The 16,087-nt window shown below is 40.5% G+C and overlaps 1 protein-coding gene across 1 annotated transcript in view; it reads right to left on the reverse strand.

The window, feature by feature from the left end:
- MCF2L2 (MCF.2 cell line derived transforming sequence-like 2) overlaps positions 1 to 16,087 on the reverse strand; it is a 187,483-nt gene that overhangs the window by 88,051 nt on the left and 83,345 nt on the right. Inside the window, 4 exon segments of the mRNA XM_025042363.1 lie at positions 1,104 to 1,184; positions 2,113 to 2,132; positions 5,884 to 6,061; positions 14,232 to 14,423. Coding sequence (XP_024898131.1) covers positions 1,104 to 1,184; positions 2,113 to 2,132; positions 5,884 to 6,061; positions 14,232 to 14,423 — 471 coding nt within the window.

Genomic DNA, 16,087 nt, shown 5'->3' on the forward strand with positions numbered 1-16,087 from the left:
AACACATTACAGAATAATGCAGCTTTCTTTCTCTAAGTCTGCTGGCAACTCTAGTTCTCACAATATTTCTGCCTCCAGGAAGAAAAGCCTAAGACTTGCTTTCTGCCTGGCTCCTTGATGGTCAGTGGAGTCTCTCTGGGGTCCTATGTTCGGACACATTAGGAATTGATGATGGATCTGAACTGTTGCTGCAGTGCATTTGAGCCCATGGCCTTCTGGCCTCTATCTAGTTTAGAACCATTCAGTCTGCCAGATATTTAATTTTCAGTGAGGCAGGGGAAAGGGGACCCATCTTGGGTTGCTTTGCAGCATTATATATTTATAATTCATTTTATCTGGGTTTTTAAATATAATGTTACTTTACAATTATACAGTGCTTGGTAATTTTCAAATTTTCATTTGATGCTCAAAACAGTTTTAGGAGGCAGTGATGTTATGCCCATTTTTACAGATGAGAAACTGAGGTGTAGAGAGGTTATATTGCTTAAATCCACGTCTGCCTGATTTCAAAGCTTATGATCTTTTTTTTTTAACTTTTATTTTGAAATATTTATAGATTCACATGAGGCTGCAAAGAAACACACAGAGAATTCCGTGTACCCTTTTCCCAGTCACTCCAATGTCAACATCTTACACAAATAGAGTATAATATTAAAACCAAGAAAATGACATTGGCACAATCCACAGAGCTTATTCAAAGTTCACCAGTTTTACATGCACTGTTTGTGTGTGCGCATGTGTGTAGCTCTATGAAATTTTGTCATGTGCTTTTTATACATAAACTACTCACTGTTCTACTAATTTTAAATATAAAGTCAGATTATAGGAATGACTAAAAGACTTCCTTCAATAAAACAGTATCTACCAATAATTATGTATACGACCAAACAGTTTTTCATATCTAGTTACAACTAAGAAGAAAGAAAAGGAAGAAATCCTACAAACCCCAGCTCTCGGGAGCACTAGTCTATGCTACATGCCTTCATGGGCACATTTTCTGAAGGTTATAGGTATGAAATAGGGGAACTTGATTTACTGATAATTATGGCAGCAATAGTCTCTCATGTTGAAAATTTCCATCAGTAAAAGGAAGGTGATCTTACCTTGCCTTCGAATTTAGTCTCATCATCTTCCTTTTCCAGGGAGTTCGCATCTGTCTCTGCATAAGGTTCTTCAGATGTTTTCTGAAGAAGACCTAGAGGGTCAAAGAAAACCAGCCATTGATTTGGCGACTTGGCTTATAAATAATTCAGAGTGCTTAGCCTGACTTGGACAAGCAAGTGGACTGTGTTGAGGCAGTTGATTATAAAAGCTAAATTGAGCTGCTGTGGTGACTTCCAAGGTGGTGGATGCAACTAGAGGTGAAGGGGAGATGCAGAAATGAAATACAGTCTTTTACCCCAGGCACTTGACATTTGATCTGAAGAGATAAAAGTCATATCCAATACCACATGAAATATCAAAACACAACAAATCAGTAAACGTAATGTGGTAAAAGTGATAGTGTTTCCATCATTCCCATTTTTAAAGTCCAGCTAAAGAGTCACTCTCTTTGTGAAGTCCTCTGACTTTCAAACTTCATGGATTCTTTTATGCACTACTGCTTGAGCATTTATCATTTGTACTGTAAAATATTGCACTTGGTGTTATTCTTGGATTAGAAGACCAGATTCAATTCTAGGTACCACAGTCTATTGTATGTGTTACATATTCCTTATATGGTAACTAATTTGTGCTTATTATGAAAATTTGAAAAACATTAAAATCTTACAACTTAAATACAGCCACTTGGTATATTTCCTTACACATGCACACGCATGCACACACACACACACACACACACTCTCACGCTATGGTTATAGAAGGGGATGTCTGTGTGTGCCTTAGTCAGAAAAAGTTGTTGCTAATCTGAGGATCTAACAGTCGGATTCCATAGTTGAGAGAAGCACATTTATTAGTGTATATGATGGAGGGAAGAATCAGGCGGCTGAGTCAGAAGGGAATTGGGCTTTTTTGCTCTTTCTCTCTTCTCTTTGTCATTTTGTCTCCCTGCTCCCCTTCCCACAGGGTTCTCAGATACCTGGGAAAAATCCTTTCTTCAGGCTCCATAGCCATTGGTAGTAAGAGTAGTACTTGGAGAAGAGAAGCCCTGGTTGGATCTTGAGGCTTTCTAACCCAGCTTTACCAGAAAGCTACACTGGGCATGATGGCTACAAGACTAATAAGGAAGTTGTACTTCAAGTTCTTCTTTGTCACTGTTACTACTCTTGTATATATAGTTCCCTTGGGAAACTCACAGAATACATATGATTAGCTTGAGACAGGATTTGAGCATTTCTAGGTCGCATGGCCAAAATGCCATCCATCTAATGCCATCGATATAGCACCTTGATTTTTATTTGTAGTTGTCTTGATGGAAGTTGACCATCTAACTTCCAGAGGCCTCTCAAATCCCCCAGATTCTGTGAGCCAAATGGAAGCAGCTGGGCTTTCTATGGTATTTTTCATAGAGGTTATGTTAAAATCTATAGTGAAGTACAGGGTTTGCTGCCCCAGGTTATATGACCACTGAAGCTACTTTATAACAACGGACAGTCCTTTGGTCTCCTCACTTTCTGCAGTATCTCTGTAAGCTGAGTGATTCCAGGTACAATACCTCGATACTAGAAATGCATACTCTGTAATTGGTGACGCCCATGACTGAGAAGCACCTGCCCTTAACACTATTAAGTACAGTGGCAAAATTAAAGGCAGGACTGTGGGCGCCATACTGCCAGCTTTCGAGTCTTGCTCGTTCATGGATGAGACACATTACAGAGAAATCTCTGTGCCTTAGCTTCTTCATCTGGAAAGTGGGGAATAATAAGAAAGCCTATAGGACTGGGTTGCTATGAAGCTTTAATGAGTTAATATATATAAAATGTTTGGATCATTGTAAGCACTCAGGACATTTTAGATATTATTACAGCCACATGGAATTAAATTTTTTTCACATTTCTTACAAACTTCAAAGAGATTAAATGTTGTACCCAAGATACATAGCTAACAAGATTCAGAGCTGACATTCCGGCTCTCATCTCTAAGCTCTCTGCCCATGTACCTTACACTGAGAAATATAATAGTTTATCTTGGCACAGACTCAGTTACTAAGTAATCAGACAAATATGTTTGTAAATCCTGTTAGTGACCTGCCTGAGTCCACACTCAGTGGTTATGCTCCAAAACAAAAGTATAGGATTGTTCTGCAAAAACGAGCTAGCTGCCTCACTAAGGTCAATGATATCTGTTCAAACATGATGATCTATTTACCCTAGGAGGGTCATTACCTATTATGAAATCATGTGTTTGAAAAGCCAAGAAACAATCCATCATTCTTGCTTTATTTACTTGTAATAGACATATACATCCCTTAAAACAATGAGAAAGGCAAAGCCATTGAAGTGGACATAACTTAGTTTGGGGAAAGAGCTTTCGAGAGGTCAGGAGAACCAAGCCATTAGAGAAGAATTTCTCTACTTGTCTAAGTATTTGTGTGTATCTATGGTATGTGTGTATAAGTGTGTCTGACTGTGCGTGTGTAAGTATGTGTGTATTGAGTGCGTGTGTGTGTGTGCACATAGAAAAATTCAGGAAAGAAATGCACTGAACTGTTATCAAGGCTTACTTTTGAAAAGTTAAATATATGATAAGAGACAGGGGACTATAAATTGCACTAAATGTAAAATTACCAAAGAATCTCATCATTTTCAGACAAATAACAATTGAAAATTTTGTTGCCCAACAAGGAAGTTTTTCAGCCTGAATAGAAATGACACAAGATGGCAATTCAGATCTACAATAAGGAATAAAGAACACAAGAAATGGTGAAAGAAGGGTAAATATAAAAGAATATATTGTTTCTTTTTTCTTCTTTTCTCTTAATTTTTTTAAAGGTTATGTGATTGTTTAAAGCAAAAATTATAACACAATATTTGGGGACTTAACATATGTAGATGCAATATTTATGATAAGAATAGCACAGAGAATGGGTGAGGGAGGCATGTGAAAGCATATCATTGCAAATTTCCTATATTACATACATTATATATTACACAAATCATATTTACACAAAGTGCTATAATATTAACTCCAAGTAGATAGCAATAAATTAAGAATGGATATGTAATCCCTAGGAGAAATATCTGGGAAAAAATAATGCAAAGAGATATGTATGCTAAAAAGCCAATAGAGGAATAAAAACAGAATACTAAAAAAATTTGACCCAAAAGATGGCAGGAAAGGAAGAACCGAGGAATAAAAAACACATATGAGACAAATAGACAACAATTAACAAAATAGTAGCTCTAAATCCAACTATTTCAATTATTACATTATATGTAAATAAACACTCCAATTAGAGGACAGAAGTTAACAGAAAATATTAAAAAGGCAAGATCCAACTATATGCGGCCTATAAGAAATATACTTTAAAATAAGAAAGAGAAGTAGAGGAATGGAAAAAGTATATCCGGCAAGCACTAAGTAAGCATAAGAAAGCTGGAATGGCTGTACTAATAGCAGACAAAACAGACTTCAAAACAAAGAGTTCTACTAAACATAAGGAGAGGAAAGACATTTCATAATAATAGAAGGACCAGCATATCTAGAAGATATAACAATTTTGAGTATGCATGTGCTTATTAATGGAGTTTCAAAATACATGAAGCAATAAATAACACATACATCATGTCCAAGAGCAGTTTATCCCAAGAATGTATGATTATTTTAACATTTGACAATAAATCATTGTAATCCACCGTATTAACAACAACAAAAAAAAGAAAACCATATGATCATCTCAATATATAGCACCAAAAAGAGCATCTGAAAAATTCAACGATTATTCATGATGAAAACTCTCATCAAACTAGGAATAGAAGGGAACATCCTCAACCTGATAAAATGTATCTGTGAAAACTTACTACTAACATCATACTTCAAAGTGAAACATGAACTATTTCCCTTAATATTAGGAAAAGACAGGGATATCTGCTCTCCACTTATATTCAACATCATCTTGAAGGTCTCTGCCATTAGAATAAGGCAAGAGGAAAAAAGCAGAGAGATTGAAACAGAAGGAAAATCATCCCATTTACAGATGACATGATTGTATTTCTATACAGAAATATATTCCTATTGAGAGTTATATATGGTAATTCTATTTACTGTAGGGTTAAAAAACATGAAATGCCTAAGACCTTTACACTCAAAACTGCTATATTGCCAAGAGAAGTTGAAGAGGACCTAAATAAATGGAGAGTTATAATATTTATGAATTGGAACCCTCAATATTGGTATAACAGTTCTTCCCACACTAATCTATATATTCAGTTCAATCTCAATCATAATCCTAGCAGAAATCAAACGGTGATTCTAAAATTCATATAGAAATGAAAAGGACCTAAAATAGCCAAAACAATCTTGAAAAAGAACAAAGTTGGAAGACTTACACTACTTGATCTCAAGGCTTAGTAATAAACTAAGACCATGTGGGATTGGTGTAAGGACTTACTTATTTTTAAAAATCTTTTCAAAGAAACAACTTTACTACTCCATTGCTAATAGTATCTAGTAAGACTTTTAAAGGTCCTTAATGAAGTCTTTTATGCTAATGTTATTTATGCACTTATATTATTCCTCTGCTAGACTGTGAGCTTTACCTTGCATCCAGGTACTCAGTTTTATTGAACTTTATCAGTCTTCAGTGCCTGCACTATTTCATTTCTGTTGTTTGTTTTAAATAATATCTGTCAAAACAACAACCATTATGCATCTTAAACAACCACAATCTTCAGCCTCATGAGCACTGATGAAACACAAAGCTTTCTTGCCCAAATTACCTACCTGAGGCAGAGGGCTGGCTGGTTTTTGGTGACACCCATTTTGGGGAGGATTCAGGATGGGGAGCCACAGGTTGCACTGGGCGAGTCTGTCTGGCTGCCAGTTTCATCAGACTCATTTGCCTCTTGCGAAATATTTCCTGTACATCACCCAGCTTCTGCAGGACTTTCTGGGCTTTGGCCTGCAGGAACAAACCAAATCATGAGCAGATCACTCTGCACTGAGCCTGAGGACATGATGCATTCTGTTTCAACCATCTTCCCTCCTCCCCATACCCTTAACCTCTTTCAGATGACACAGCTCTGGGCATCCATATGCAAGTCATCGCACGTCTTGCCTTGCACCAGAATTGTGCTTCTAAGAATCTGCATCTCCCACTTGAGTGGCAATGATTATATCCTTCTCACTGCTGTATCTCCAGTGCCTGGAACACTGCCTAGCATCGAGTACTGCTCCGTAAATATATGTTGTGTGAGAAAATGTTCATTAAGCCTTGTCCATTCATGGTAGAAAAGGATGCCATAGGCCATGGATGAAAGGCATTGGGCCAACTTACCAAACAAGAGAATTTAAAAATAAGAAATGTACCCTGAATAAAGGCCCTACTGGGTTTAGAAGAGTTCAAGTGTTCTGGAGGAAAGAGTTGGCTAAATTCTGAAGCAGGATGAAGGAAACCACAAACACCTGTAATAAAAAGGCTACACATTTAAATGTTATTCTGTGTGACTCCTTCATATACAAGTAGAAATAAACTGAAGAAATACCAGGGGAGAGATGAAACTCACAGGTGTTCCCATAACTGACGATGTGCTCTAAGGCAGCGGTCCCCAACATTTTTGGCACCAGGGACCAGTGCTCCTATGAGAATCTAATGCCTGATGATCCGAGGTGGAGCTGAAGCAGTGATGCTGGCGCTGGGAAGCTGCTGCAAATACAGATGAAGTTTTGCTTGCTCGCCTCCTGCCCTGCAGCCTGGTTCCTAACAGGCCAAGGGCCATTACTGGTCCACAGCTCCAGGGTTAGGGACCCCTGCTCTAAGGCAGAGATTCAGGAGAATAAGAAACAAGACCTAGATGTCTTTGAGTTTCACCAAGGCCTGAATTCAGCTGAATATATTTCTTCTGACCTTGCTCTCAGCATAACATCCCTCCAGTTCCGGTAAATCAAGGAAAGTGGATAGCCTTTTCTTTGTCATGCTGACATCTATCTTGTGGATGATTTTAACCACCAAAGAAGGGACCCAGAATTAAAAGAGCTGAAGCACTTTAGCCATGCAGGGTGCTCTGAGGATGTACGGGCTCACCTCACACCGAAGAAGGCTGCCACCTTTGCAGCTGAAAAAGTAAATGTCTTTTTTTTATGCTGGACCATCTTCTGAGGGAAATAACCAATATCCCTGAGACAGGATTCAAGTGTCAGCTACAGAAAAACTGTTCCCCTACAGACTTAGGGCCCTGTCAAGGCTGATCTCTCCACCAAGATCTGGGGCTGGTTTCACTCTTTGGAGGGTCTGAGTGCAGACCTGCACTGTCCATACAGTAACCACTAGCTACGTGAAGCTACTGAGCTACCTGAAATGCAGCTGGCCTGAATTGAGCTGTGCTGTCAGTATAAAATACACACTGGATTTTGCAGACTTAGCATGAAAAAAGAACATAAAATATCTCATTTATAATTTTTTATATCTATTGTATATTGAAATGATATTTTGGACATAGGTTAAATAAAACATTAAAATTAATTTCACTTATTTCTTTTTACTTTTTAAAATGTGGCTGCTAGAAATCTTATTAGCTCACCTATGTGACTTGCATTTTATATCTACTGGATAGCATTGGTCTAGAACAGGGGTTGGCAAACTTTTTCTGTAAAGGACCAAACAATAAATCTTTCCGACTTTGCAAACCATTCAGTCTCTGTTGCAACTACTGCACTCTGCTATTGCAGCATAAAAGCAGTCACAGATAATAAATAATATAGAAATGAATGAGTGTAGCTGTGTTCTAATAAAGCTTTAATTACATAAGCAAGCCGCTTTGGTCCACAGGCTACAGTTTGCTCACCCCGAGTCTAGATTAAGCTCAGGGTCTGTGTTTAAAGGGTCTTTTCAGAGAATGTGCTTCTAGCCTCAGGAAGCTCATGCACTAGAGGTTCTGATAACAAAGCTATGAGTCCAAGTCCCACAAGAAATCGAATTCCCTTATGTCAAGATGATGACAATGTCAGCTTATATTCCTTGGGAAATGGTGATAAGACCTGGTGACCAGCCACTACCATCCTGCCCTTCTGGCCTAGTGATAAGCTTGAGGAAATTGGGACATGGGTGTTAATTGCTGCACAAAGATAAAATATCTGACTGAACAAACAACTGTCAAATTGGTGATGTACGGTGTGCTGCCCTAGCGTGAGGTCTGTGCCATATGCTCACCACTTGGACTGGACAGGACTTGACTCACCTTTGCCCTTTTGCATCTATCCCTTAAGATCCCAGAGTGAACCCTAAAAATGGTGAAGCAGTCAGAAGAGACCCTAAATTCCTAAGCACGGACTCGTCAAAATAGCTCTGAGAGATCTGCAGTTTTATCTCCATTTTACAGACCGGGAAATCAAGGCACAGAAACATGAGATAACTAAAGCGGTCCCCAACATTTTTGGCACCAGGGACCAGTGCTCCTATGAGAATCTAATGCCTGATGATCTGAGGTGGAGCTGAAGCAGTGATGCTGGCTCTGGGAAGCTGCTGCAAATACAGATGAAGTTTTGCTTGCTCGCCTCCTGCCCTGCAGCCTGGTTCCTAACAGGCCAAGGGCCATTACTGGTCCACAGCTCCAGGGTTAGGGACCCCTGCTCTAAGGCAGAGATTCAGGAGAATAAGAAACAAGACCTAGATGTCTTTGAGTTTCACCAAGGCCTGAATTCAGCTGAATATATTTCTTCTGACCTTGCTCTCAGCATAACATCCCTCCAGTTCCGGTAAATCAAGGGAAGTGGATAGCCTTTTCTTTGTCATGCTGACATCTATCTTGTGGATGATTTTAACCACCAAAGAAGAGACCCAGAATTAAAAGAGCTGAAGCACTTTAGCCATGCAGGGTGCTCTGAGGATGTACGGGCTCACCTCACACCGAAGAAGGCTGCCACCTTTGCAGCTGAAAAAGTAAATGTCTTTTTTTTATGCTGGACCATCTTCTGAGGGAAATAACCAATATCCCTGAGACAGGATTCAAGTGTCAGCTACAGAAAAACTGTTCCCCTACAGACTTAGGGCCCTGTCAAGGCTGATCTCTCCACCAAGATCTGGGGCTGGTTTCACTCTTTGGAGGGTCTGAGTGCAGACCTGCACTGTCCATACAGTAACCACTAGCTACGTGAAGCTACTGAGCTACCTGAAATGCAGCTGGCCTGAATTGAGCTGTGCTGTCAGTATAAAATACACACTGGATTTTGCAGACTTAGCATGAAAAAAGAACATAAAATATCTCATTTATAATTTTTTATATCTATTGTATATTGAAATGATATTTTGGACATAGGTTAAATAAAACATTCAAATTAATTTCACTTATTTCTTTTTACTTTTTAAAATGTGGCTGCTAGAAATCTTATTAGCTCACCTATGTGACTTGCATTTTATATCTACTGGATAGCATTGGTCTAGAACAGGGGTTGGCAAACTTTTTCTGTAAAGGACCAAACAATAAATCTTTCCGACTTTGCAAACCATTCAGTCTCTGTTGCAACTACTGCACTCTGCTATTGCAGCATAAAAGCAGTCACAGATAATAAATAATATAGAAATGAATGAGTGTAGCTGTGTTCTAATAAAGCTTTAATTACATAAGCAAGCCGCTTTGGTCCACAGGCTACAGTTTGCTCACCCCGAGTCTAGATTAAGCTCAGGGTCTGTGTTTAAAGGGTCTTTTCAGAGAATGTGCTTCTAGCCTCAGGAAGCTCATGCACTAGAGGTTCTGATAACAAAGCTATGAGTCCAAGTCCCACAAGAAATCGAATTCCCTTATGTCAAGATGATGACAATGTCAGCTTATATTCCTTGGGGAATGGTGATAAGACCTGGTGACCAGCCACTACCATCCTGCCCTTCTGGCCTAGTGATAAGCTTGAGGAAATTGGGACATGGGTGTTAATTGCTGCACAAAGATAAAATATCTGACTGAACAAACAACTGTCAAATTGGTGATGTACGGTGTGCTGCCCTAGCGTGAGGTCTGTGCCATATGCTCACCACTTGGACTGGACAGGACTTGACTCACCTTTGCCCTTTTGCATCTATCCCTTAAGATCCCAGAGCGAACCCTAAAAATGGTGAAGCAGTCAGAAGAGACCCTAAATTCCTAAGCTTAGATGAGGGGGAGGTTGGCACGAGATTGACAACTGCATCTCCCCCTTCCTCTCTCCTCTTTTTACTTGCAAATCCGTTCTCCATACCACGATCGGAACTCTCTTTCTGAAATGTGAATCTGATCATGTAACCTCCCTGTTTAAAAGCCCTGCAGTGGCACCCCACTCCTCATCCTAGGGCACCGGGCTCTTCATACTCTATTCTGACCATTGTGTCCCACTGTCCCTCCATTGTATATGCTCTTGGACCAAGAAGCATTCCTGGGGACATGTTTTTCTTCCACTACACTGCCAGCATCATGATTGCAGGGACTGTGACTTTCATTATTGTATTCCCAGAATAAAGCACAAACTGGGTACCCAATGAATATTTGAAGAATTGAATTTTGCTATTTGCTACTGAGATTGTTTCATTCCCTAGACTGACTGGTGAAAGTGAATGAGGAAGAAAAGTCAGAACAGCAGCACTGAGGGTCAGCACAATAGCCATGTATTAGAGAAAAGCCTTGACGAGCCTCAGGGTGGATACTACAAGAACAACAGTTTAATGGCTGATGTCTTTTTGATAATCCTTATGTCTTGAATGTAATAGATTCAATCTTCTAGACATAGAGCACCTGTTTTTTTTTTTTTAGAAACAAATTTTAACTTTTAGAATAGTTTTAGATTTACAGAAAAATGGCAAAATAGTACAGAATTCCCATATATACCACACCCAGTTTCTCCTATCAACAGCTTACATTACTATTGTACACTTGTCACAATTAATGAATTGATATTGATATATCGTTTTTATTATTAAAATAAATTATTACCCTTAAATAAAGTACATATTTTATTTAGGTTTTCTTGGTTTTTACCTAATGTGACTTTTTTCATCCAGAACACCACTTTACATTTAGGTGTCATAACTTCAGCTCTTCTAGGCTGTGACAGTTTCTCAGCTTTTCCTGGTTTTTAATGACCTTGACAATTTTGAAGAGTATTGCTTAGGTATTTTGTACAATGTCCCTCAGTTTATACTTATCTGATGTTTTTCTTGTGATTAGTCTAAACTTGTGATTTTTTTAGGGGGAAGACCACCGACGTAAAGTGCCATTTTCATCACATCATATCAAGGGTATTACTGTTGCTGTTAAACTTGACCACCTGGCTGAGGTAGTATGTGTTAGTTTTCTCCACTGTAAAGTCATTCTTTTATTTCTCTCTTCTCACACTGTACTCTTTGGAAGGAAGTCATCATGTACAATCCACACTTCAGGATGGGGAAGTTTTGTTCCACCTGCTTGAGGGCAAAGTAGCTACCTAATTTGGAATTCTTTTGTACGAGATTAGGTTCCTCTCTCCCACCCCCCATTCATTCATTCATTCATTCATTCATTTATTCCATCAGTATGGATTCATGGATATCTACTTTATACTTTGGGTTGTAATCCAACACTACTTTATTAATTTAGTTGCTCAAATTGTTCCAGCATTGACCATGGGGAGCTCTTTCAATTGCCTCCTATGTCCCATCACTGTGGTTTGTTTTGTTTTTAGCAGTTCCTTACTTTCTGGCACTAGGATCATCTTGTATAGTTCCTGCTCCAGTCCTAGAATCAGCCATTTCTCCAAGGAGTCTGGGTCTCTTTTATTGGAGAATGGTATTAGGAACCAAGATCTGGGTGCTAGGTGTGCTCATTGACACTGGGGGTCTCATTGCTTTTAGGCCCTCTCTACTGTCCAAGTAAGGAGATACATGTGTCAATCCCAACCTGTGTGTATACATATATCTTGGAATATTTCTATATATGTAAATTATAAGTTTTGACAATAAAGTCATTACCTCTCAGTGGACAAAACTTTCTCTGACACAATAGGATATTTAGTCTTGTAATCTAGAATTTTATTTCCAACCAAAAGAATAGATGCGCTTTGGGAATATTTTGATCTGTTTTACATATAGGATTGTTTAAAAAACATATGTTTTCTTTTAATCTTTTCCTTATCCCATGCTTCTCCCTGTTTCTCTGAGTTTTATTAAGTTTTATTTAATTCCTGGTGGGTGGTCAAGACGTTTGCTGAATTTGGCCAGAACGGCAGCTGTGGCCACTGGTCTCCCTGGTTGACCTGATACACTTACTTGAATATCTAATGAAGTCAGAGCTGGATGAGACTGCTCTGCCTTAGGAATCTGACTTGGGGCTTCCAGTACTGGGTGCACAGTATAACTCCTGCACCAGATGGGCCTTCCAGTCATACCCTCTGCAGGGAAGTAGAAGGGTCCCTGAGGTGGGGAAGGTGGTCTGCCCAAAACACCTTCTGCACTGCCCCAAGATCACACCTTCCTACCAAACTCACCGGGAGGAGTCAGGGGAAGACCTCTCAGGTACGATTTCATACTGAGCTGGCCCCACTGCCGTCCACTCTGCCACCTGCCTGCCCACTGTTCAACAAACATAGATTGGACCCCAGGCACAGGCTAGGCACAGGGCCACAGCGATGGATGAGGCTCCTACACTGCAGGAGTTCCCAGTATAATAAGCAAGACAGACATTAAAATTAAATAACTGGTATGTGTCATATTAGATAAAAGGCTCTTAGCATGGGTCCATGGATGGACTTCAGGTGTCCTCTAAAATTAATTATAAAAATTTATATATGATGAGTATTCCCTATTTGTCCCCCCTGTCCTCCGCCCCACCCCCCCAACACCACACACACACAACTATATCTTCTCTGCCCTGCTCTATGTCCCAGGAAGCTGACCTATACAGACTCTGTCAGATGAGTTTATTTGCCTGTGGGCTTTTAGTTGGCACTGGCCAATGGGAAGCACCACCAAATCCAAGAGGAGAGAGAAGAGTAGGGGTATATATTTCTCCATTAGTGGCTGCATTCCTCTACCAAAGGCCACAGCCCTTACTAGCTACCTCTCTTACAGTCACATCTGTAGCACTTCCTGAGTCCCCTCTGTCTTTCAGAATTTGGTGTAATAACCACTCCTTGTTTCTTGCTAGCCCCCAATGTGCTTCACCATCTCTGTTGGGTTCCCTAAATCCTGCCCATATTTTTGTAAAAGGTACCTACATCAAACTCCTTTTAATCACTTTGAGTGTGTAGAACCCTAAAAATAGGTGAACCAGATTCTCAAGAGTCCATGACTCAAAAGAGGTAAAGAAGCCATTACAGCAGAGGTATATACAGGGAGGTGTGGATCTCAGAGGAAAGTGCGCTATCCGTAACTTCACTGGCTGCACAGGAGAGTGCGCTTCTCAAAATGTAAATCCAATCAAGTTATTTCCCTGCTAAAATTTTGCAGTGGCTTCCCGCTGCTCTTAGAATATAGGTCAAATTCCTTAATATGGCTCACAAAGGCCCATCTTGTCTGCCCCTCTCTAATCTCATGCCAAACAATCTTCATTTGCTCTCTGTACTCTAGCCACCCTGATATTTGGGTTCTGTACTTGTGCCAGGCTCACTTAAGCCTTGTGGCCTCTGCACATGCTGTTCCTTCTGTCTGGAAAGAATCTCCCATCTTCTATTTCATTCTCCAGGCCTTGGCTCGAATGACCCCAGTCCAGGTCAAGTTCTTCTGTCCCATGCTCAATAAGACCTTGAATCCCAGCTCTCAGCTGGGAACACTTTTTTGTGTTTTGTGTCTGACATTTATTATTCTCAGCCTGTCCCACTAAACTATAAGTTCCATGAGGGATGGAACCACGTCTATTTCTGTTCATCGTGTCCTCAGCACAGTGCGTGCTACATCGGAGAGGCTCATAAAGGATTTGTAGAAAAATGAATGATAGAAGGTGATATTTGAGTCAGACCATAAAGGGTCAGTTTTCCAGGAAGCAGTTTGCCAGGAGTCTAAGAGGCCACCTAGGGGTTCAAGAACTGGTTAACCTGCTTAGTACATCCTATCTGGACTTTCCTAGGCAATAGGCAGACCCTGCTCCCCCCAATGCTTCCTTCCCAACCACAAAATCAAAATAACCCTGCAACATTACCTTCACATCAAGGGTGAGCATCAACTCAAACTGGTTGTGAAATTCCTTGGGGCTGGGCAACTGGTACTCCTTTGCTGTGTCCAGGAATTCCTCAATGTCATTCAAGGCAACGTCAACCCCCTCTCGCGACTGGCACTTGTCTACAGCTTGGGAAGCCAAGAGGTAGATTCCTGCTTCACACCAGTGGCTGACCTTTTGAAAAGAAATGCTTGGGAAGAAGAGGTAGATTCCTGCTTCACACCAGTGGCTGACCTTTTGAAAAGAAATACAGAGCTCTATGCAGTTAGCCTGACCACAACTCAGCCACCACAATCCACAGGAGGTCTGAGCTCATCTGGAGTTTACAAAAATTCAGAGGCAATGGGAAATTGTCATGGAACAGCACCTAACCACCATAAATACAACTACAAGGCATGCAAATCCAAATCAATTGTACATTTGTCCACTTAGGGAAGTCATCCAGTTAGTAAAACGAATCATGTAAACATTCTTCTCTTTTCTACTGACAGTAATTGCTGCAACTCCAGAAGGAGAGAGTTAAGGATTTTTAAGTTTGCTCTAACTACGTAGCAAGGTAACCGATGACTTTTCGAGTTGACCTTCTAGGCCACTTGTCTTGTATCCTAATTGGTCTCAAGAGCACAGGGTGATTAAGAAGGCATTAGACCTGGCCCCTACATGCTTTCCTGGGGGAGGGACTGTCCCTTTGAACAAAAACAGCACTTTCCTTTGCCCGCATTTGTATTTATTATCATTTGTCTTTCTCAGTAGGCATCCAAGAATGCAAAGCTCTGTAACCCAGAACAGCAACACTCAAACTGTCTGGAATGCTAGGATGAAATCAGATAGGTGATGAATCCTAACGGCTCCATTTTTAAAAGATGTAAATAGAAAGACAGGGGCCCTTGTGCTGCCTGAATATGTATATGAAAAGAAGCTGCCAGTGCAAGTACATCTGCCTTTCCATTTCCCTTGTGACCTGAAGAGCTATGTAAAATAACTATACAGGGAAAAAAGATCCAAAGGGAGCACTCCAAAGGAGTTACTGCTACACGGAAAATTACAGGCAACTTAAATCTGTCTTTTTCTCCCCCCCTAAATTATCTACACTGAGGGTGTGCTACTTTTAGAATAATAAAAAAAACAATAAAGATATTTAAAAAATTAATGATTACCACTGTGTGGGGATGAGGAGGGGAGTGGGATGGATGTGTGGGTGTCTGTAACTTTTTCCCTCCACTTTCCTCTATTTTTGGATTTTCAAAGTAATATGAAATCATGCACTGATACATACTGTGAAAACTTTCTCTTGAAACATCATGCCTCCATCTGCAGAAAACTTTAAGCTGGGGTCTTCTGTAGAGTCACAGCAGCCACTTGCCCCCCCAGACACACACACACACACACACACCCACACACACACACACACACACACACACTCCACTCCTCCGTATTAGACTATTTATTATCACTGGACCAGAAATGGAGCGAGGAAAACAGTAGTTGATCCTGCAGAGAATTCAGCACACAGAGCAGGCTGTGCACCAGGTCCTTCTGAGCCACTTGCTCCTGGAACAGCTGTATTTCACTGACATTAAAAGCCCTCAGGCAATGGGTGCCCCCAGCCATTCGAGAGAAAGAGCTGTGGGACTGGAGCAAGCCGACTCATGGCCACAAGCCTCTTGCTGCCTGGGAACAGTTGACAGGGAAGGTTCCAGAAGTCACTGCCCCTATTGAATGGGCTCTTGCTCCAGAGATCACTGCCAAAGGGCACCAGGGACTGTGCCCCCGCCCTGTGAGCCCTCTTCACACAGCGTTCTGTCTAGTCTAAGGAGCCTGGGGTTTGGAATTTCGGA

This window comes from Pteropus alecto, unplaced genomic scaffold, assembly GCF_000325575.1.
Source record: "Pteropus alecto unplaced genomic scaffold, ASM32557v1 scaffold88, whole genome shotgun sequence".
NCBI lineage: Eukaryota > Metazoa > Chordata > Mammalia > Chiroptera > Pteropodidae > Pteropus > Pteropus alecto.